The 23512-nt window shown below is 39.1% G+C and overlaps 1 protein-coding gene across 4 annotated transcripts in view; it reads right to left on the reverse strand.

The window, feature by feature from the left end:
* Positions 1–12648, reverse strand: part of GADL1 (glutamate decarboxylase like 1) — an 83235-nt gene extending 70587 nt beyond the window's left edge. Inside the window, exons 1-4 of one of the 4 annotated variants that reach the window (XM_058833229.1) lie at positions 12556–12630; positions 12247–12280; positions 1338–1507; positions 437–563 (exon numbers count right to left, since the gene is read on the reverse strand). In XM_058833229.1, coding sequence (XP_058689212.1) covers positions 437–563; positions 1338–1430 — 220 coding nt within the window. In that variant the 5' untranslated portion in view covers positions 1431–1507; positions 12247–12280; positions 12556–12630. Of the gene's footprint in view, positions 1–436; positions 564–1337; positions 1508–9622; positions 9670–12246; positions 12281–12555 lie in introns of those variants that run through there. The other 3 variants (XM_058833231.1, XM_058833228.1, XM_058833232.1) reach the window with 3 other exon arrangements.
* Positions 12649–23512: the final 10864 nt, after the last annotated feature.

Here is a 23512-nt window from a genome sequence, read left to right on the forward strand (position 1 = left end):
CCTACAAGAGTATTGCTCAAATAGAACAATAATAAATGGAGGGTAATCATCACTAAGAACATATGTGGGCAATGATGGTGACTCCAAATCTCATCACTCAGACAGCAGGAAATCGCACAAAAAGGACCTTCTCCTGCTTATTTTTCTAGACTGCTATACCATTTGTCTAGGTGACTTTCCCAAGACTTCAAAGTGACAGAATCTACTATTAATGCAAATGGCATTATGTTAATCATTTTTTGATTAGTTTTCCATTTTTACATATTTCAGTCAAACTGGTGGTGACCAGAATTCAGTCAAACAACTGTTTGCACACTTGTATAGGCAGGAGGGAAACAAACATTCACACTCACAGTTCCCTGAAAGGTGAGAGAGCTTTGTAAACATTATCTCCTCTAAGCATGCAGAGCAGCTATGCTTAAAATCCCATTCTTACTGGTTTTGACGCTGTATTTTATAACATCACGGCAGAGCTGCAGGATCTTCTGATGACATTCTCCAGTGTCCCTCATTTCCAGGTCAAGAATCTGCTTAAGCTTTTCAGGGGCTTGCCATTCACAGACCTAGTGATGGGGAGCAGGGAGGACACCATCAGTGAACAGCTTAGCCAGGAGCAAGAGGTTATAGAGGTACAAAGTAATGACCCCATTCAGCACTGCTTTCACAAAGCTTCCCGTGGCAAGGCAGCGCACCACAGGAAAATATATCCAGTGAACTGGCCTCATGGGATGTTGGTTCTATCACGTCTCAGGCAACACTCAACCATAAGCATTAGAGTGGGAAATGCTGAAAGGCAGAAGAAAGAGGCCTGCAGAGTTCTTAGCTAAGAATTTGTAATCACAGCACTTTCAGATGCTCTTCTGCCAAGGGGTGGGAGCAAGCAGTGCATGCCCAAAGGCAAATATGGTTTATTTGCAGGACCTCTTCCCATACAGCTTTCTGCAGAACCCACAGCAACCTTCTAATATTGCCCTTTCAAGGTAGTACCACACCCACTTTCTTCCTTCCCAGTACCCCTTGGGAGCAAACAAATAACTCAACCCCACTCCAAACATGAAAAACACTACAGCCATTTGAGATCTCAAAGAAAATGACCTTTGTACTCTGAGATAAAAAAAAACATCATTTTTTGGCAGATATGTATGCTAATTATGCTATTGGAAGGTTTTATAATACATTCTTTATTAATTTGTAAGGCTGTATTTTATTTTGAAGCCAAGTACAGACTAGATGCAATTTTGAGGCTACTTAGAGTGCAATAAAATACAGCTTATAAAAAATTGATTTATTGTTGATCATCTTCCCTACGAAGTCTCAACAACTCTCTATGGCTTTACCTTTTCTGTTACATCATCCGCTTTCTGGACAACTTCTTCCATTATAATTTGACAGGCCTCTTCCACAAACTTCTCTCCTGCTTTTGAGTCCATTATTGGACCATTTAGAATGACCCCATCCACCAAAACAGCATTCTTCTTCTGGAGAATCTCCTGCTTGCAAACACCAACTGTAAGAGAAAGAACTCATCATTAAAGCAAGGATAAATAAATAATAAACTAAAAAAATATTCTTTCACTTCTGGAGATTTAGTCAACTTAAGAAAAAACTCACATAGACTTTTTATCTGTACAAAAATCCTAGATTTTGGTGGAAGAACCTTTACAGAAAAAAAAAAAAAAAACACAACACATTACTTCAAACATAGACTGTTATTCTGTAGGCAATAATAGCCTACTTGTATTGTATCTACTGCTTTCTCTAACATACAAAAGCATGCAAGGGACCTTCCAAACACAGAGGAAAATAGAGTTCTGGCTTAGAACATGTTACAGCTGTATAAATAGAAATACAGAGAAAGATAATGGGCTTTTTTCTTAGCTGAAAATGTTTCCCTCCACAAACCATCCCTCTGCTCCCACTTTGTCATGAAATAACTCTCAGCTTTGTTTCCTGTATCTTTATGCTGCTCCTTCCCACCAGCCAATCCTCTTGCTCAGGGTCTTCCACATCCTTTGCAGAGTGCTTCACTGACCCACACTCCATGAAAATAAAACCTTTCGACGTAACATTTGTGTACTTCTTTCTGCCCTTATCCTGTTACGTGCCCTCAGACACTAATTGCAATAATCTGCTGGGCAGATGATCTTGTTTATTCCTTGGAAAGAGATCCAGTGATGATCTCTTTCCCCCCCCTCACATTTACCCACGAGACATACTCTCCTGATGTGTTCCGTGAACACGTTTTTACTTCCTCCTTTACACTATCCCTGAGAGCTCATCCAAGACACTTGTAAGACACTGGCCAATAGAAGCAAATACGTATCTCTTTCATGTATTGATTTCATACTGCAAGATCAGGACTCTGGTTTTCATCAGCATGAGGATGAAGATGAAATTGAGACATTTGGAGATATCAAGGGAATAGATATTTGAAACAGAACCTTGCTGAAAGGAGAAGCGGTAACTGTGGTAGCCAAATTATCTGGGTTACAGGCAGTATCTGTTCACTGATCCTGCTTTAGAATAACTAAGATCTATAAAGCCAGGCAGCACACTGCCACCATGGGTTGTCTTCATTTAGAGTGAGGATGGTGCAAGGCTGGGGTGTATGGAGAAAGTTCTATGCCTAAAACAGCTTTATCTTATTGCTTTACTTTTTGCTCCACTTACAAAGTAGAAAAGACAGGTGGCTCTTTCACAGGTATAAGGAGCTGAATTTCCAGAGGACTGCCAGGCACTGTAGTCTGACACATTCATCATGCTTATCATTATTACAGCTCCTCATGCACAGGAGGACATAGAAGAACAACAACTGCTTAGAAATGTGCATCACTTCAAGGTCCATTGATTGAAAGAAACCCTACTAATCCCATGAGCTTTTATTTTCTGGTGACTCAGAGAAGCTATTCAGTTCACTTTGACTTATCGGGAGAGATAAGACAAACAAGATAAAATTCTAACATGATATGGGACCTCACACTTCTCATAATACTTTGCCAACAAAAATGACCCCCTGCCTTGTATTTCTGAAATTACTTCTATTTTTAATCCAAATGGGCAGCATAATAAATTTTTCTGAACAGAGTAGCCTTCAGCCCATTGTTACAGGAAAGGCATAAATGTTCTTACTGGGCAGATGGAGACCAAGCAGGCAAACAGTATTAAATCTTCAACAGGCAAAGAGGGAAAATCACAGACATTAAAAATGTCAATTCTCATCATACTTTCCAGCACACCACAGGAGAGGCACTGTGAAGAAACTGCAGCTTTGAAAAAGTCTTAGATGTTTATCTCTGGAAACACAAGCTAGTAGGTCAACTTTACAAGATTTAAAACTCTGGGTATTATTAGGAAATGGAAGGTACCAGGGCTTTGGGCAGAGAGAACAGAGACTAACTTTGTGTTGAGACTCAGTTATTTGATGCATAAATAGCTGCCTTAAGTATTTTCAGAGTTTAACATAAACACAAAAAAGAATTTCAACCTAACATCACCTGGAGAGTCTATGATCTTTATGTACACCAAAGGTGTTTTGTTTCTACAAAAAAGACAGTATCTAAAAAAAAAAGCTATGTGGGAGATTAGTATCTATTGCAGAGCACAGATATTGATACTTCCTTTGGTTACAAGCAAAGTAGACAGGGCAAAGCAAGAGAACTCACTAACTCTTAAACATTTTTTTTTTGTTTGTTTGTTTGTTTGTTTGGGGTATTTTTGTTGTAGTTTGGTGGATTGGTTTGGGGTTTTTTGTTCTCTTTCAAACTTCCAGGTGTCTGCTAGAAGCAGAGTTGTGAAAAAGGTTTCTATTGCTAACTCCCTTAGCCCTATTCCTGTTACTTTTGCTTAGAGATAAGATCTAGTACTTCCATGACCTTACAATGATCTTTTTTCTGCAAAAGCAGAACTTTACTTTTTCTACCAGGTCTTCAGGGAACTGAGTCATAGGTCTAACAGCTCCCTGTTTGAAGCAGGCCTGTTCACCTCTACACACAGTTTTACTGTCTGCCTAGGATGCTTCGTGGATCCTGAGGAGGAAGATATGATCTGGGAAATAGGTGATGGTCTACACCTAGTCCCCACATCTGTTTTGGAGCTTGAGCACAGTCTATGAAAGAAAGGCAAAGCAGAGAGGTTAGAAGGAAGAGATGAAGACAGCATTCATTGCAACAGCATTAAAGCTCCAGCAAAATGTTCGTAACTTTGCCCATATTTTTTTTCATGTAATAATACTCCTTTCAATTATTTACCACGTCCTCAATAATTTTTTGGTTATCACTTATAATTTCAATCTGAATTTGTTGCAAATTCTTCCCTGGAATATACCATAAAACCAATGAAATTAGCAGAAACACTTATTTCACAATCAGGTGCTAAATCAAGCCCCAAGCACAAATATTTTTCTGAGGTAGTCTTCAAGTTTTGGAAGCCATAACTGGATACATCCACTCTTCTCATACCTCTTGGTCTTTCTGCAACTGATGATACTTAATCTTCTACTTGTAATTGTCTGACTTCTGCAGTTCTTATGAGATGACCAAACCCCTCTCTATCAAAAAATTAATGTGTTTCCACTTGCAGTAAAACACTGAAGAGGAAAATTAAGTAGATTATAAACCTCTTAAATTCTAGAACATTTTTTTTTATTTTTATCACATTTTTTATAAGAGGCCAACAACCAATTTATTATGTTTTAGAGGTGAACCTCCAGAAAGATTCCAGGTTCACTTTCTATGTCACAGTTAAATAGATGCCTTTAACACATTTTCAGAGCTCAGCATCCAAGCTAAGAAACACACACTATGCTGACAATACATGTTGTCTCTTATATAAAAAAAATAAAATCATTAATCAAATGCTCACATCATTTTACAAAAATTTTGGGCCTTTTATATGTCTCAAACACACCTGATTGCACTAAAGGAACATCACCTTCTTTGAAGTGGGAAAGCCCACTTCATAGAAACGGCATCTTTGTTTTCAAATATGACAGGGAAACCATCTAGACATGTGACTGTAATAAATATGTTCTTTTCTATTTGAGAATACAGAAACACACTCTGAAGCAGACTTGGAAAACAGACTTCCAGAAAATACATCAAATACAATTTCAGCCAAATGGCTCCAGGCTTGAAAGAGAACTAAAAACTTAACAAATGGAAGTGCTTTAACACAGAGATTAAGAATTACTGACTGTTTAAGATACCCTTCTGCAGAAGAGAAGACTCAATTCTGCTCCAGTTGAAGGCAATTGGGCATTCAGCCACTGGCTTCAGCAGCAGCAAAATCAAGTACATAATTCTCATATTTCATCCTGAAAGAAATATTCTATTACAGAAGCCTAAGTATTTCCAACCAGCATTTCATTTTTATGATCAATATTATTTCCCCAGCAGCAAACATAAATTAATTGGAGCTGGAATAATGTACAAAAAAAAAAGAAACATTTTTTCAGATGTTTCTATATCTTTATGTAAGTACTACCATATATTTTAAAAGCTTCATCTGTGTTTCCATATTTGACTGCTAAATCCTTGCACTACAAAAAGAAACTGAAGCATTGTACTTCTAACAATATTTGGGAAAGTAGCATGACCAGAAAGATTTACTGCTTGCAAGGCAAATGAGGAAACAGAAAGGGGTTCTTGTGAAAGAGTAGGTTGTGCTCAAATTCCAGAGCCAAATCCTGTATTAGCACCAGTGACTATTCAAGGGAATGCAAAAACCTGGCTTTGACCAAAGGCCTATTTATGCTTTGTAACAAATGCAGAAGTAATTGCCAGCATCAATCAGAAAAAAGAAATTAAATTTCTCATTCTATATGATCTAGTCATGTGTCTTCTTTTAGTGTGTCCAGTAAAAGAAAATAAGCATCAAGACTCTATTCCACCATGTTTAATAAATTACTGTGCTGCTGTATCATGTATCAAAGCATTAAAACACATGCTTGTCCCACACTATACAGCTATTTGAGTCCCTTGGTATAAATAATCTTTAAAGCCACTTCTGTTTCTTTAATCACTGCTTTCTGTACATATGAATAAAGTAAAGCCCCTCCAGTCTTAAAGCAAAAGTACATTGTTTCTTCATAAACTGATTTCACAGGCCTGTCTCCAAGTAAAGGAGATGCAGTTTTCTTAAAATCCAGTATATAAAATTACTCGTTGTCCTAGAAAAGCTATCCATATGAAAAAACAGAAGTAGGCATGGGTATGGTAGGTAGGTATGCAATTCCCCCTATATTACATATTCTTGTTTTGCAGATTTATGGACCAGGCATGTGGGTAGAGAACAAGTTGGGTGCTCCCCCTCAGAAGGTCTGCAACAGCCACCCCCACACAGGAATCCTCTGACTGTGAAAAGGCAAATGTGACCTTCACAGAGAAGGACCCAAGGAAAACAAAAGTGCTTGTGTCTGGGCTCCAAAATCCCTGAATAGGCTCATTGAACACACTGCTAGCACTGAACAGTAGCAGCACAACAAATAGGTCCTATTCTCCATCCCACACCTGAATTTCCCTTTCCTAAAGGAAGGGTTGGGAGAATGAAATGAGGAGAGGAGACGCAGCAATGAGTATCTGACAGGGAATGCAAGGACCATGCTAGGACAGAGGTCCTGCTTTCAGAGGGATTTCCTGAGTTCTGAGGGGGCACTCTTCCTAGCTGAATGCTCACATGTCATGTTGTATGGTCCTAGGCAGGATTTGCTAAAAAAAACCAAACAAAAACAACCAAAAAAAACCCAGGTAAAAGTTAAAAAATAAGATTCAGAAATTTTTATGCAGCCAGTCCTCAGGAACTGATGTTAATTTTTCATAACAACTCTGCAATGCCCTAACCAAGTGTGTGCAGGAATGATTCGTGCTGTAACATTTCTAATTAGGAAGAAAGGCTGGGGAGAATCAGAATTCACCTTGATGCAAAACTGAGAAATGGCAAATGCCAACTATGAAATGGAAATTGCAACTCCCTGACCCCAGTGAGATCTTTTTTTTCTCACATATTCTAAGTCTTAACACCTGCTAACAGTGTAGAAAGTATCTGAGAAACAAAACTCTTTATTTTAATTAAAAGTTGTGTGCTGCTGATGAATATCTAATGAACATTCCTTTTTCAGTGAGAAAGTAACTGAATTTGCAACATTCAAGTCAATCAAAACACTGTGCATGGGATAGCAAATTTAACTTCAGGAGGCCAAGTGTGACCCACACAGAACATACAGAATCCCTGAGATTTTTCTGGTTCCCAGTGGGAAAAAAAAAAAAAGATTAAATGAAAAACACAAATAGATTTTTTTTTCCAAATGGAAGTTCTGCATCTTGTTTTAAAAGTGTTCCTGACAGGCTGCAATTTCATGCAAGAGCTATATTTTTAATCATAATATAAAACCAATTTTAACTCCAGTCTTTCAAAAATCAACTAAGCAGGCAGTAATTTACTAAAACTGAGTTTTATGGGATTCAATGCAAGTTAAAGTAGTAATAGATGATAAGTCTAAATTTCAGTTTAGGAAGTTTTACCTGCACATTCAAGTTACAGTCAAAACAAGTCTTTTCTTCTCACTTTTTCATACCATAAACACTTCCATACTTTCTGCTTCCTACAAAGGATTTCCAATTGCCATTCAATAACTCATGTCCACAACATAACTTTGAGATACGCCCTTATTTACCAACATGGGGAAGCTAGTGCATAGCTAATCAGGATGTAACTTTCCAGCCCACTAGGTTCTCTGAACTAGTTCCTAAATAGATATGCATAATTTATTAGCCTATCAGTTCAATGTTAAAGTAGTTTAAAGCAGTTCAATGCACTTTCTAAACAGCAAGTTGCATTGCCCAGGCTCTTATAATTCTGCCGGTAACATCAGCAGTGATTGGTCACACAGATGAGGGACCCAGCAGGGCTCTGACACACCATTTCAAGTTGTGCCTGCCATGGGTTTACCAATTTTGGGAAACCTCTCCTGAGCTGCAAGAGGCCAGGCTGCTGTATGGCACTGGCTGGTGCCAGCAGAAGACACTAGCAGTCCTTTTCTAGAGCATCAGTCTGGATGGTGGCTGGTGGAAGCACAGATCTGATCCTACTGTGCACTCTAGGGCTCAGAAAAGGCAAGCTGAAATACACTCAAACAGAACCACTACACTGTCTGTAGCCTGACTGCACCCAGGTCTTCCATTTTCCTTTATGGAAGGAAAAAAATGGATACTTATTTTGTTTGGACCATGCCAAAACTTAAATCAGTCATTTGACCTCAGCATTAGCCCTACAACCAAATGCCAGGTACATACAGCATTTGTCACTTGCTCTTTCCCCTTCAGGCTGGTGCCAGAGCTTATTGATGTGATATACTGGCCCCAAAGGGGGCTCAATAATCCCTGAACAATGGAGAAGGGCTGCTTGCAAAAAATTGGTTTAAGCAGCTCAACGAGACCCTGCAAGCTGTCTTGCACTGTAACCAGCAGAGAGATGCCAAGCCACTTAAAGACAATCTTTCTTGCTGAAACCCTGATATTTGCCAATGGATAAGATCATATTTATAAGGCTTTTCAGCATACATAAGATGAGATGTGACAAAGGGCAGAGATAGCTAAGCTTTAGAGACACAAGCTTTTCCAAATTATCTGGATTTAACCAACTACTTCGTAGAGTCATTGCTACTTTGCTGACAAAAGACCGTGTAGACCTGTGAACTAAGAACCACCTTTCCCACGACATTCATAGTACTGAAAAGCTTCTGGTCCAGTGGCTTTTACTTTGAAAGATAATTCTATTTGCTGACACTTGACAAGTTTTCCAATAAAAATATAAAGGTCACATATACACAGGAAATGATAACAGAGATGTAAATACACACCTTTGGATCAGATTTATTACCCTTAGATGAGGCCTGACAATAATTATCAACAGAAAAAAACACAACTGACACGCTGCAAAGCAATAATAATTTACCTTTTCAATTTATTTTTCCCTCATTGCACATGTAATGCTAAAATAAGGTGCACAGATGGGAAAACAAAAGGTGGGACAAGGCCCACATTTAGCCATGTCCTGCTGAGTATCCTGGATTTATCAATGCTTTACCAAAAAGTGCCTCCTACTACCTCTGCAGTTTGTGACATGAGACAAAGCAAGAAAGGCCATAAGAAATTTTAACTTCTGATTTTTGCAAAGTTTGAAGAGATAGCTTCTGCAAACATCTGGGATGAGCATAAAAAGATATCTCAAATTGGACCACAGAGTGAGGGGAAGTAAGAAATATGAAGACATGTACTTCAGTGTGCCCATTTTTTCTGTTTTAAATACGTAATAAATGCTTATGTAAATATAAATGATCTTTAAAGAAGCAGGCAGCTTAAAATAGTCGAGAGCAGGGAAATTAAGGTACACAAGATCTAAACTGTTTAATAGGCAATAATAGCTGAATCAGTATGCAACAAGATCTTGTAATGCATTAAAAAGTGACAATTCTTGGTACTATAAGTGATAGTTTAGAAGATGCCTTAATCAAGAAAGAAAAATTATTTACTGAACTTCTCAAATGTCAAATTAAGCTTCTTCACTAAATGTTCATTAACTGCCAAGAAAATTCTTATTAATTTTAAAGCACTATGAATGCACTCACACAGAATGGCTTTATTTGATGCAAGCTTCGTTTCTTGCAAAGTGATGTCTCCCTTCCTCTGATGAAGTGATATTAGAAAAGATCTGAGTACCTCTTTTATCAGATCAGATTTTAAGACACGGGAGAGATCCTATCCCCCTGCTCAGACCAAAATACTAACCTGAGTGTCACATTACCAGCGCCTTAAAGTCTCCCTAACTTCCAGGGTGTTTTACCACGCTTCACATTTCAGCTGCTTGAGATGGCAACATGGCAACAACTTACACGAAATGTTTGCCAGCTCATCTCCCCAGTCTGAGGGTGGCATAAAACCACGTAACTCCCCATTCATACCAAATACACACTGAGTCACCAGCAATTCAGAAGTCAAAAAGCAGCAAATTGCACAAATGCTGGCTGCTCCCTTCCTCTTGTGATTGCCAGCTCTGATTCTGTTGATGAGCTAGGAATCTCCTTGAAACTCTGCTTAACACACTCAGTATTATGCCCCACAAGAAAACTGCTCACCTATTATTTTTTTCTCCAAATATGGAATTTTCTGAGCCTTCTCCACGCCAAATCAACCTTGGAAAGCTACCCTGATGCCAAATGTCTGAGGTATATATGAAGTGAAGATCCCTTTCTGCAGCTAGGAGTAGGAATTTACAACCTGGCCCCCTTTAATTAGTGGGATTTTGCTGTCTCTTGTGTGAATGGAAGCATAAGAAAAAAAAATCTTACCCATGCCTGCATAGTCATTAAGGCTTCCCTTATGGACAATGGTGATGTCTGAGAGAAATTAGGCTCAACTAGCAACCAGCAGGATGAAATTCAAGTGGTCACTTTCAGACACATTGAGGGGGTTTATAAAAGAAAAGGAAAAAAAAAAAAAAAAAAAAAAAAAGACCCGAAAACAAAAAACAAGGAGAAGATCCCAGAGTGTCACCCCTCAGAGCTCCCACTGTGCTCACCACAGCAGCTACTGCAAGGGTTAACTCGGCACATTCAAGTCTCCGCTCCACTTTGACAGCTGCTCCAGCTGTGCAAAGCAAACACAATGCTAGTGCTGCAACAGGCAGGTGCCTCCAGTCTCTCTCCCAGATGCTTTCCAATAGGACTTTAAAAGATAAGAGCCCATAGTATCAGTACTGAAAGGAGAAACTGCACTGATCAGCCCAGAAGGTCTAGTTTAACAATGGACTCACATTTGCTTACGAAAAAAAATAAATATTTCAGCAGGCAGAAAAGTTGTAAAACCTCAAGAACCACAGAGCTAAATTTCTACAATAACTTGAGCTTATAGAGAAGGCTACAATGTAGCCTAACTTCATTCACCATCTCACTTCAGAGAAGCTCATTGGCCAGGTAGAACCTGGCAGATAACACAGCAAATCACCAAAGACAAAGGAAAGAGAGGTCTGTGCCGGTAAAGAATCCCTCATGAGAGGGAAAGTGCAAAGAAATAACAGATGCTACTCATGAATAAGGTAGAGAGACTGGAAAACTGCAGCAACAAGGGTAGAGATCACATTACCATTAGACACATTGTGGTTTAAGCACAAGCCAACAGTTTTGGAAGGAAATTAGGAAGGAAATTAGGATTTTTGGTAGCATACAACAGGTGATATTTAAGCAAGAACACTACTACCCAGCTAAACCACCAGGATCTCAGTCTTAGTGACTGCTGTAAGCGTACCTGTGTTGCTGTTTTGGCAGAGTATATAAAAATAAGCTGCATCTGAAACAAATGACTTTGGGAGCTGCTGTCACTCCTACAATACTGCCCCAGCTACTCACGTAGTACAGCTGTCCTTACAGTGCAGCCTGAAACTACTACAGGCACCAGAACATATTTAGTACACACCAGAACTGACATGTGACTTTACAATGTTCATTCAATTTAAATCAAATAAAGAAAAAGGGATCCACTGCTCTTCAAATATTAAGTTTCTGCAGTTTCCTTTCAAATATATGGTTCTGTTCAAAGATTTTTTTTAACCAAATTAGTGCTAATAATTTGGATGACCCACAAATGTAAGAAGAGACTTCTCAAGCTGGGAATAAAAGCTTTTTACTGTTTCATCCATGTTCAGGGTAAAATATAAAAGAAACTTATTAGTGTTCTTTTTTGATGGTTTTCATAAAAGAGTCACAATTTGAGATAAATGAAGAAATTGTTATCAAGGATATTGATCCTGCGGGAGAGGGAGAGAGCCATCTGCAAACACTTTTACTATTTTCTGACTCAGCAATCAGCTTCCATTCACAACACTAAGGACTTCCTCATTTCTTAACCTTGCAAATTTTATTTCTCCATTTTCTAAGCTCCTCTGGCAGCTCATAGTTCATCCACAGTCCCAGCTTTCATAAACATATGGTCAACTTTCACTTTTCATCAACGATGCAAGTCCTTCCTCTCCATGAGGATAAAGAACTTGATAACATCTTTAAAAAACAGGATTAATTTCTCTCTTACTGAGACCTTTTGCTCCAATGCAAATCACTATATTGCTATATATCACCATTACTCTGGTGCCTGATGAAAAAAATTAAACATTTATATTAAAGGCAGCCCTCTTTAAAGACCACTTATTTCAACCAAAAACACTGCTCTGTTTTTATGACAACTGTTGCAAAGTCTGTACCTTATTAAGCCATCCCGGCTGTGCTACTGCTGTGCTGTAACAGAAGGAGGTTACGGGGAGATCCCACACCTGCGAACCGCCCCTGCCTCTTTCCCCTTGCCCCGAGGCCCCTCTCCTCGCCGAGCCCGGGGATACCCGAGATGGGGAGGCTGCGGGAGCCCCCGGAAGGCGAGGGAAGCGCTGAAAGCCCCGAGCGGGGGACAGAGCGAGCCGCTTCCCTCCTGCCAGCCTTGTCCGAGCCCCCCCGCCCGCAGCCCGGCCGGAGCGGGGACAGAGGCGGGACAAGGCGGCTGTGTCCCCTGCCTTTACCCTCCATCTCGGCGTCGCGCTGGCACCGGGGACCGCTCCCGCTGCGCCCTGGCCGCTGCCGCAGCCTCCGCGCCGCTATCAATACCCTCGGCACCGCCGGGCAGCTATAAATACCCTCGGCATCGCCCGAGCAGCTATAAATACCCTCGGCATCGCCCGGGCCGCTATAAATACCCTCGGCATCGCCCGGGCCGCTATCAATACCCTCGACACCGCCGGGCAGCCGCCCCTCCCGCGGGGTAGGGCAGCCCGGCACCGCCAGCGACGGGCACGGCTGGCAGCGAGAGCCCGGGGCTGCCTTCGTTGCCAAATGCAGGGATTGTGGCAGTCGCTGCTTGTGATAACGCCCTTGTTTCGTGTATGAAAAGCCTGACCCGGTGCCTCGCAGCTACCGCCGGGGCACCTTTCACAGAATCACAGAAAATTCTGAGCTGGAAGCATCCACAAGGATCATCAAGTCCAACCCTTACCCCTGCACAAGACACCCCCAAGGATCACGCCATGAGCCCAGGAGCACTGTCCAAACGCTTCTTGAACCGTCAGGTGCTGTGACCACTTCCCCGGGGATCCTGTTCCAGTGCCTGACCACCTGCTGGGTGAAGAACCTTTTTCTAATATCCAACCTAAACCACCCCTGACACAACCTCAGGCCATTCCCTCGGGTCCTGTCACTGTCACCACAGAGACGAGATCAGTGCTTGCCCCTCTGCTTTCCCCCATGAGTAAGCTGCAGACTGCAGTGACTTTCATTCTACTTCTCCAGACTGAACAGAACAAGTTTTAAGGGCTCTGGATGAGTTGTGGCTGGCATCCCTGTTCCAGTTCATTCCAGGACACCTGCCCCGTTCAGCACAACATAGGTTTTCTTAATCTTCATCCCCCGATTTCCTCCGAATTACAGCCTCTTAAAATAAATTTCCTCCTAATCACTACCTTTTAAAAGGAAAAGCTAAACAAACTTTGTTTTTGTGTGCTGTTGTCACAGAAAGTTTTGGAAGTATCCAAAACTTAACTACCAGTGTCCCCAAAATTTTATTACTTCCTTTAAATTCGATTCTGATTAAAATTTGACAGAGGTGTTTGGAAGTGGTGAAATATTTGCATGTGAATTAAATATCTATTCACAGTAGTATCTTAATTTTTCTTATTTGCAGGGAAGCAAGTGTGGCCCTTTTGTAGCATAACAGCAGATTCTACCAAGCCATTAATAACTTGTACAATTGGAAAAGGTAATTTTGTAGCCCAATAGATATCCTACATCGCAAAAGATAAGTATTTGAACCTCATTTTGATAGATAAAAAGGATTGGTATCACTAAATTAAGAGTTTGTGGTTGCCTGGGAACAAGCAATTGTGGTCTGGCTGTATTCATCATGGGTAAATGAGAGACAGCCCCAATCAAAACTATGCATTTCTGCTGCTTCAAAGAGCTAATTTCCCCAAACTGAGAAAAACAGTAGGGACAGCTGACAAGGAAAAACATATTTAGTGTGAACATCAAAAGAGGGGCTCTCATAAAGCCTCTATTTAATGGACACTAATCTGAACCACTACACAATCAGAGAGAGCAGTAACTTTATTGTAAAACCCCAAAGGTGGCAGTCAGAAAGCAAATGGAAAACAAAGAGAAATTATAAAAATTACAGTTGCTATAAATTGCAAGTTACAATATAAGAAATCAATAATTTAATAGGCAAGAAAAAATATCCACCGTTGTGATAGCTAAAGACAAACAGGACTTTTAAAGCATGTTAGAAACAAAAAGAAAACCCAGTGATGATGCTGGCCCATGTAATAAATGTAGTTCCTAAATGGTTTTGTGCTGATGTGTAAAATATAAATGTTCTATAAGTACTTCTGTGCTACAAAAGAAACAATTAGATGTATCTCAAGGGGATTATGAAGAACTGCTCCGACCTGCTAGTAATAAAGAAAAATAACAATCATGATTTGTGAAATTCTGAAGGGGTGTTAATCTTATACCAGTAGTCAAAAAATGAGCAAGTGCAATGAGAAGAAAATACAGGCCAACCCTGGCACCCTAAATACTAAAGGGAGAAACATTTAATTTTAAAATATTTCAAAGTAATTAACAGAAATAATTCCAGTCTGTTTTAGGAAGACCAGGTCTAATGAAACTTCTCTAAATTCATTCTTCAATTAGATTGCTTGTTAAGTCACACTTGTTTGGAACTGATGGTTCAGATTTTAAGTCTGAAAGAAAATGTGGTACCCCTTGATATCATTCAAGCAGGTGTTGAATTGACTAGGCCTTGCCTAAATGAGTGATGACAAAAAGCATCAAAATGTAAAGGAACCTTCTTTGTATGGGCATGTTTCTCTGAAAATGACCCCAAGAGGAGAAAAATGGGAAAGGTACCAAGCAACCAAGTGAAGTAGTCTGAACTGAGTGGCAAACTGGATCTTGTAAAACAAACTACATCTACTATAGCTAAATCCCTGTAATAAGCTTGAAGGATTGTAGGTGTTGTGTACTGAGTGGGTGATGGCACCCACTGGAAGCAATTTAGGGGCTGTAGTCACCAACTCTCCCAAACACTGACTGTGATGTTGCTAAAAGGAAGGATTAACCTGCATCAAGGGAGTAGAAAATAGGGAACATAGTTTTCTCTCTGGATATATCACTGATGATACCAATCTTGCATACTGTGTTCCTGCCCATGTTTTTTTTTTTTTTTTTAAATAGTTGAAAAATAGTAGAGGGGGCAGATTAAGAGCTGAAAATGTGATTTGAGAGTTGAAGAAAAATGCTGCTAAGTGAGATGTAAAGAGCACAATCTGTTTATCGTATCAAAAAGATTGACTTGATTGCAGCATATAAGTACCTTGATGCAGAAAAAAAAAATACTGTATTCTGAAGGGCTCTTTAATCTAGTGGAGAATGGCATAACAAGGAGCCAGAAGTCAGACAAATTCAAATGAAGCACAATTTTTTTCTTTTTAAGGTGACAACATATCACTGGAGCAGCTAATAAAGGAACCAATAAATTTTTAATGGTTTTATATCCCTCAACCAGGACAAGATGCTGTTCTGGAAGACAGGTTTTAGCCAAATGCAGGCTACTGCTACTGTTCTCACTGCTTGTACATGTGTGAAATTTAATGACACAGGATACAGAGGTCAGACCATATGACTAAATGGTCCTCTGTGTCTTATTTAATTTTTTTCTTCTTATGCTAAGTAATTATAAGAAGGGCTGGCTACTGGTGAGCATCTGCTCAAGACAATATTCTTTGTCAACTGACTGCAATCAGTCTGAAAAAATGACTACCCTGAGTGTGTAGGATTTTAAATGATCGCACTACATAAGACTTTCTTGGCAAGCAGCATATGAAATACCAAAAGACAATCAACATTAGTTGTCTGTTTTCATTCGTCAGTGCACTAGCTGACAAGATTTCAATTCATTTGTGTCAAAAAGGAGCTCAGAAGAGCTTAAGGAGAAGCTGAAGGAAAGGGCAGCAGTATGAATCCATTAAAAACACTGGCCATCAGACTTAGGTAACGTGATAATTAAAAACGAACTTTGAAATGCTGGCAGGCAAACCAGACAACTAATTCAATATGCAATATTACACTGGTAAATATACATCAGTTTTAAATATTTATTAATTTATTGCCCAGTTTGTGCATAAATGAATCAAGTTACCTCACCTGAAGCTGTGATCCCCCATAATGAGCTGTGGTATGCAGTGAGGACTAAAAGGTTTGACATGAGTAATGCCTACATCTCTGAAAGCAGTCAGGACCACACAACTGAATTGTGTTGCACATAAACTATTGAGAACTGGATTAAAATATTAATGAATTAACATTCTTCTTAAATTGTTGTATTTTCCAGGATGGGAACTTGCATCTTCTCTCTGCTGCTTACCAAGCTGATATGGCAAAGTTACAACATACACTTGCTGATATTACAAAGCTGAAAGGTCTCAGTGGCCTTTCTGATCTTGTTACCTGTCCCCCTGCCTGAAGCTTATTCTCTGAGCACAAAACCTTTTCAACAAGCCAGGAACCTACTCTAAACTATGCAGAACCCCAATGCTGTAAACAAATAGTTAACACAGTAGATTAGAATAACAATTAATTCTTTACTGAAGGAAGAAAGAATTGTGTTGAAGAGGGAAAGTTCATTTTGGAGATAAGATGTAACTTTTTTTTCAAATCCACTACTCTGAAATTCAGAACAAGGGTGCTTTCCAAACAAAAAACTTAATTTTATCCAAAAGAGGCTCAAAGATTTTGTAATATCTAATACTGGTATGCAGACTCTAATACCATGTGATTGGTCCTGACTTTTACAAATTATTTAGAAAAATACCAGGGCCCTTAGATGGTCTTAAAGATTGAAGCTTCTAAAATTAGTGCTTACTCTACAAGTCTAACCTGGAAGGTGTATAAATTAGGGTTTCAGCTCTTCCTCTGTCTCGTCCCCGGAAGAAGCTGTGGGCTCCATTTTTAGAATAAAAAATAATTGATAGCTACAAATGAAGAAAAAAAAATTGCTACAGGATCCCTGAGCTTGTGAAAATCAGATCCAGATCCTGGGGCTTTAATAACTGAAGTGTCATGGTCACCTCCATTGGTGTCAACATCACCTACGGAACTCAAAGATTAGTAGTCTGGTGCAGGTAACTGAGACAGGGAAGAAAAAGCATTAAGGAGCTGAAGGGCATTCATTACCTTTGTGAAGCCTAGAGGAATAATGTTGCTGTGCTGGTGGAGGCCAACCAAAGGTGAAGACTGATCATTCCACACAGTGAAGTGAAGAAGTAGTTAGATTCTCAAGTTGCAGCATCTGATGTCTTCAAAGGAACAATATGGTATTAGATGGCTGGCTAAACACATTGTTCAGAACATCAAAGCAACAAAACATCAGCTGCCAAGGTTTGGTCCCTCAAGGCATCAGCAAAGACAACAAAGCCAGCAGGAATTTGTGAATACTGAATCTAAGCTGCAGTACAGGGCACTTTCTGGGGATGATATTTTGCAAATCAGAGGTGAACAAACATCACTCCCCTTGAGACACACATATGCCACATATTTTTTTGGACAGCACATCTACACCTGCCCAGAGGTCACATATATATATACATATATACATATATACATATATACATATATACATATATACATATATACATATATACATATATACATATATACATATATACATACATATATATATATATATATATATATATATATATATATATATATGTGACTTGGTGGATGAAAAGACGGAGAGCAGTTCACAAACAGCAAAATCTCCTGGATCATTAGGAGGCAGGGCAAGGACATGACAAATACCAGGACTCAGTACTGCTGGTGGTGCCAGGGGCAAGATGAGCAGGAAACAGCAGCCTAAAAGAGTCAGAGGCACTGGAAGGGCTTCTCAGCATTCCACTGCAGGCCTGGGCTGGACATCCAGCTCAGGCCTGTGGCAACCTCGTGCTGCTAGGTTTATCCCCAATTGCTACTCAAATGGACACTTATTCCACTTACTGGCAAGTCTTTTGTGGTTTCTTAGACCCAGCTTAGACACCCATGCTGTATATTTAAATTTGTTAAATTGCATCTGTATTTTCTTGGGGAAAAAAGAAAAAAATAGGGTAATCCAAATAGGTCTGTTTATAACCTTTCCAATGACTGTTGTTTGTTCAAGTCAATAATGAGAATTACAGATCTAACTGTAATTATTCCCATGTTTAATAAAAGCACCCATGTACCACGCATTATTATACAGTAGACTGCCTAATGTGCCTGATCTCAAAATTGTAATGCTATTTTTGAATAACTGCTATGTCTTGTATATTGTCCTTTAACCAATGCTGGCAAACCAGGTCATGTCATAACCCTTCGCTAATGCTGATTTTGGTGGGAGGTGAAAGAATTTAAAATCTCATAGGAGGAGCAACCTCTCAAGATTCTCAAGAGAATCAGCATACTGTTTCACCCATTATGTTTTAATCAACTATTTTTCTGGAAAAGATGTGTGTTCTAGGAAATATCCTCATGGTGAAATAACACTTAAGAAATCTCATTACTCAAGTTTATGGAGTTGCTTGCCCCTTCTGTAATTCAGAAGGATTAAATTGCTCCTGTAAATTAAAAATAGGACAAGCAGCCAATTAGAGCAAGGCTTCTGTTTGCCATTTGAATCAGACGAAGAGGGAACAGGCACAATAATGGAATCATGTTCAAAACTTGCAATGAAAATGAGGATATTTAAAATCCAAGACCCTAATGACATCTCAAGATGTGATTGAATACAAAGAAGAAGTCTAGACAAGGTTCATTGCTATGGTTTACAATATTACCAAAATCTTTTCATACATATATAATCTATATTTGGCTATTTTGTTGTGTTCTAGACAGAAAAGTTTAGGGGGAAAATGGCAAAAATGCAAGGTGTTTTCACCCTCATTATGTGTCTTTATTTGATTTATTTTAATAAACAAAAATATAAAGACATGCACATAGCTTTTGTCTTGCTATATTTAAGTCAAGAATCTTCACCTATTCTAAGGCAAGAGAATCACAGAGAGGGATAGAAAAAAAAATAGACAAACAGTAGATATTACTCTACCGTGGTCACTGCAGCTAGTGTGGGCATGTACAGGTTATCTCTAAATTAGCAAGGTTAGATATTTCTAAAGAAGTACCAAAATTAACACAATGCTCAAGGCAAGCTGCAGACCCTTGCTCAAGGCTGGGTATTTGGCTCCTGGCCCACTTGGAGGCACACGCTGCTGCAGCTGGAGTGCTGCCTTGCACAGGAAGGTAGCAAACGGTGATGTGGGCTGGCTGAACAGATCTCAGATCAGTCCTTAGGCTATCTTGGAAGTTAGGAGACAAAAGCCATATAGGAATATTATAAAAGTTGAAGACGAAATTAGTAAACAGACAGGGTTTCTCTCCTCAGTCAGCTACACCATAATTAGATTCTCCCACAATGTTTCCTTTCCTAAATTTTCCTGAGACAATAAACTGAGGGGCACAAGAGAAGACGTGATGAAGCAGAGAATGGGTAAATTCTCCATTTTGGTGTTTTGAAGTGTCAAGAATCTTAAGAAAACCCAATATACCTAGTTTTTCACATAAAGTATCTTATATGTTTATTACACACCTAAAAACAAGTAATCCTTTGTGTTTTTCCAAAGAAAATAAAACTGCGAAATTTTGAGCAGGCTACGTACGTGCCACCCTGAAATAGCTTTGCATCAAAGGCCATAATTTTCACATTAGCAAGCCATGAAATAAAAGGCATGAGTATCGTTTCTAGAATCAAGATTTATGTCCTTTGTCTAGCACTCCACCCAGTGCAGCTCATTGTGTGGAACCACTTGGAAGCAGAGGGAGACACCAGACTGTAAGTGAAAGACATCTCCACCGTCTTCCAGGGCATGTAACCATGCAAAGGAGGGTTAATGCTTCAACTTCCCACCTCTGTAAACTTCAGGAAAGAATGAAGTTTATATCAATTCAAGACAGATTTTACACAAATTCTTTCCTGTTGCAAAACAAGAGTCACGGACCACATAACATTTAAAAAGGATGCAAAGCAGCAGGCAATTTCAGAACCACACTGAGCAATGTTATTTAGCAAAAAACTAGCCTGTGGGCTCTGCAAATGAAATTACTCCCAGTGCTCACTTCCGTGGAAAATGTAGAATTCTGTGTACAAACAATGTACACCAAGCAGCATGAAACTGTGTTTGAGGACAAAATATGCTTCTTTGAGCCATCTTCAAACCTGATTTGACCTTCGACAATTTCACTGCAATGAGCACAATTTCTTCTCTTTGTGTGAACACCTGTTATGGATAAAGAAATCTGAGGTAAAATGAAATTGCTGCATGCAGGGATTATAACAGTTGATGTCATGGCTGGGATACAAAGACTAGGAAGAGACAAGAAGCAAACAGCTGTCACCATCCCACACCCAGAACAAAGGGATTTTTTAATGGTAGCATGTTTTAGATAATGTAAATTCAGCATGTAGATTAGAGAGCTGGTTTCAGTTAAGTGGCTTACTACTTTTCAGTCTTCTAGGAGAAATGGAGCAGCACTAGGGAAAGGCATAACTTCAGCATAGTATTAGCTGTGTGAAACCAGAAGGCGCTCTTGGCCAATATCTGCTTTCTCACACTAGCACAGGCAGAAGTTAAGTATTTCAGTGGCTTCTTTTGGTTAGAGTATACACTTTGTTAAAATGCACAGCCACACCAATCACTGTAATTGTGATAATTAAAAGTGGTTCTGATATCTAAATCCCCATGCAGAAGGGAAAGTCACCACTTTTTTCCAGTGGACACAATGTTCAACTGCAATTCAAGTCTGTCCTGCTGCATCTGGTTCTCACACAGCTTTTACAACACTGAGCTGTATCCCTGGTGCAAATAGCCAGCATATGCAACAAGCTGACCTTGCAAAGTCAAGCTTAAGACCAGGAAAGAGATGACTGGAAGCTGGACACTGTGCAAATCATCTATTTTTTTAATTTTTTTTTTGTTATTATTTCTCCAACAGCCTTTTTCTAGCAAAGAAAAAGGTTAGTTGGTGACAAAGCATCTTTTCTGAGATCAGAGGAGATAAACAATAAATAAAAGCACCTCTCAGGCCAAGAATTATGCTAAGCAGCTCACTCCTCTTAGTATTCTAAGCTCTTACATAACTTTAAAAGTCCTCTTTGTTATATTAAAGAAAAGAGCCTTGCATGCAGCCAGTATAGGGGACAGGAAGGTCAAAGCAACACCAATGTGTTGCTGAAAGTTAACTACTATACTCCTGAGAGGTCCTGGATCTGAACTCCCATCTCCTGCATCCCTGCACATGGAGCACATGTCATACTTTGAGCTCAGGAACGAGACAGTGAATTTAAATTATGACAGGGCATAAAAGAAGTGCAAGTCCCAGCCCTTAATTAGAAAAGCCAAATTCTTGTGGCTGAAACACTATAATCCCTCTTCCTGCTTCTCAAGGACTCAGGAGACCACTTTTTCCAAAGAAAACACCATGAAAAGTGGCAGATGTTTCTGCTGATGGAGCCAAGGCAAACCTAGGACAGGTTTATCCGAGGAAGGCACTGATACAAGATGTGGTACTTAATGAGTATAGCCCAACTTTATTCCTGGATTCTATCCTTCTGACATGGATACCTTTAAAGACCTTTTGTAATATGATCATTATATAAATAAAAAAGAAACTGGAGTTTCTACATAGAAATGGGAGTGTGTAAATATGAGAAAATAGAAAAAATTTGGAAAAAAGTTGTTTCCACTGTTTTCAAATACATTTTCAATTTGGCAAAGACACAGCTGAAGGACTGAACTGGAGCCTGTGCACTGCTATTCCTTTCACCATCAAATGCTTTTGGAGGACTATTAGACATTAGGATTGTGTGAATCGGTCTCCTGAGAACAGCAATTCACACAGTGGTTTTGAGAAAATTTTGGGAGAAAAACAGATAAAAAACTTAGCTGAACACCAACAATTGCAACATGAGGGTACTGTTTTAAAATCCTGGATCTTTCAGTTATGTAGATTCCTTCATGCAATGTGCTGGTGTTGCTCAGGCAAGAAAGAGAAATCATTATTCCCAATAATATTTTTCCAATTGAATAATTTAGAACTGATTTTCTCCTGAGACATCATCCATTCAAATTTTAGTTGCATTCTTTGCCAAGACATCTTTTCTCTTGGACTCTCTCTGGATTGCACAGGTAAAGAAATGCCAACTGGGACTGCTCACTCAACCAGCTGTACTAAAAATAGTAGAGATGACAACACTGCACAGTCTTGTGTACTTGACAAAATAAAGAATACAAAGACTTACTCTACAAGCACATCAGAAGGAATGGAGCCGAGTCACAAAATACAAGGCTTGTCAGCAGTGAAATGGAAATAAAGTAAAATGAACTTCCACCTTGTTTTAGAAAAGACCCTGGTAATATTTTACACATAAACTGAACTACAGGGAATATCTGACAAATATATAAGCCAAGATGTATGAACACACATACTGATAAGAATTAAATAAAGAGAAAATGCATCATTTTAATGTATTCTTTCAGTACCTACTTACATAAAGCAGTACAGAGAAGTATATAACACATTTAGAGAGAAAGACACCATTAAATTATATACTCCACAACCAACTATAAAACATTAAACCCAGTTGCATTCCCTTCTGAATCATAATCGTCCCCAAACATTTAATTCAAAGTGCAGCTTAAAACCAAAATATGTAATTTTACATCCTCTGTGTTGCATCCTGCACATAAGCAGCATATTTTGAAAGGTTTGTCTAGATACACTTCTAGTGTCAGTGTAGCAACTCAGACACAGAAAAACCAGCAAAACCACTGAAACAGATTCTCCTACTACTGGTATTTAAAAGTGTTAAATCACTAGAAGATTAAACCAGCACATTGCCTTTTAAAATAGAGCTACATATATTGACACAGATGATTCTTCTTAATCGTGAAGATATTTGATTTCACTTCAAAGGTCAATCTCTATTGTTCAGAACTTCTCAATAAACAGTATAGCTCTCTAATATAAATTGAATTACTGTAGCAAAATTAGGTATCTAAGATTACTTCCACTTTTCCAAGATGACTCTTAAGGCCATTTGCTTTTTATTACAGTGTTTGGCCATCATAAGACAATACTGCTACTATTTTTGACCCCTCTCTGTAAATGCATGAATATACTCTTTAATCCTAGCCTCTTGTAACTCAGTTCATTTACAGGGGCAGTGACAATATGGGCTTTTGTTCCATTCTGGATGCCTTGGTTTCTTTACAGATATCAAACATATTCCTTAGTATTCTTAGTACTAAAATGGATGCAGTAACTGTGCCATTAGACTTTTCAAGAAAAACCTCTGTTGACAGCAAACAGGACTTTTCACTTGACAATCCCAGCCCT

The sequence above is a fragment of the Poecile atricapillus genome, chromosome 2 (genome assembly GCF_030490865.1).
Source record: "Poecile atricapillus isolate bPoeAtr1 chromosome 2, bPoeAtr1.hap1, whole genome shotgun sequence".
NCBI classification, from domain to species: Eukaryota; Metazoa; Chordata; class Aves; order Passeriformes; family Paridae; genus Poecile; species Poecile atricapillus.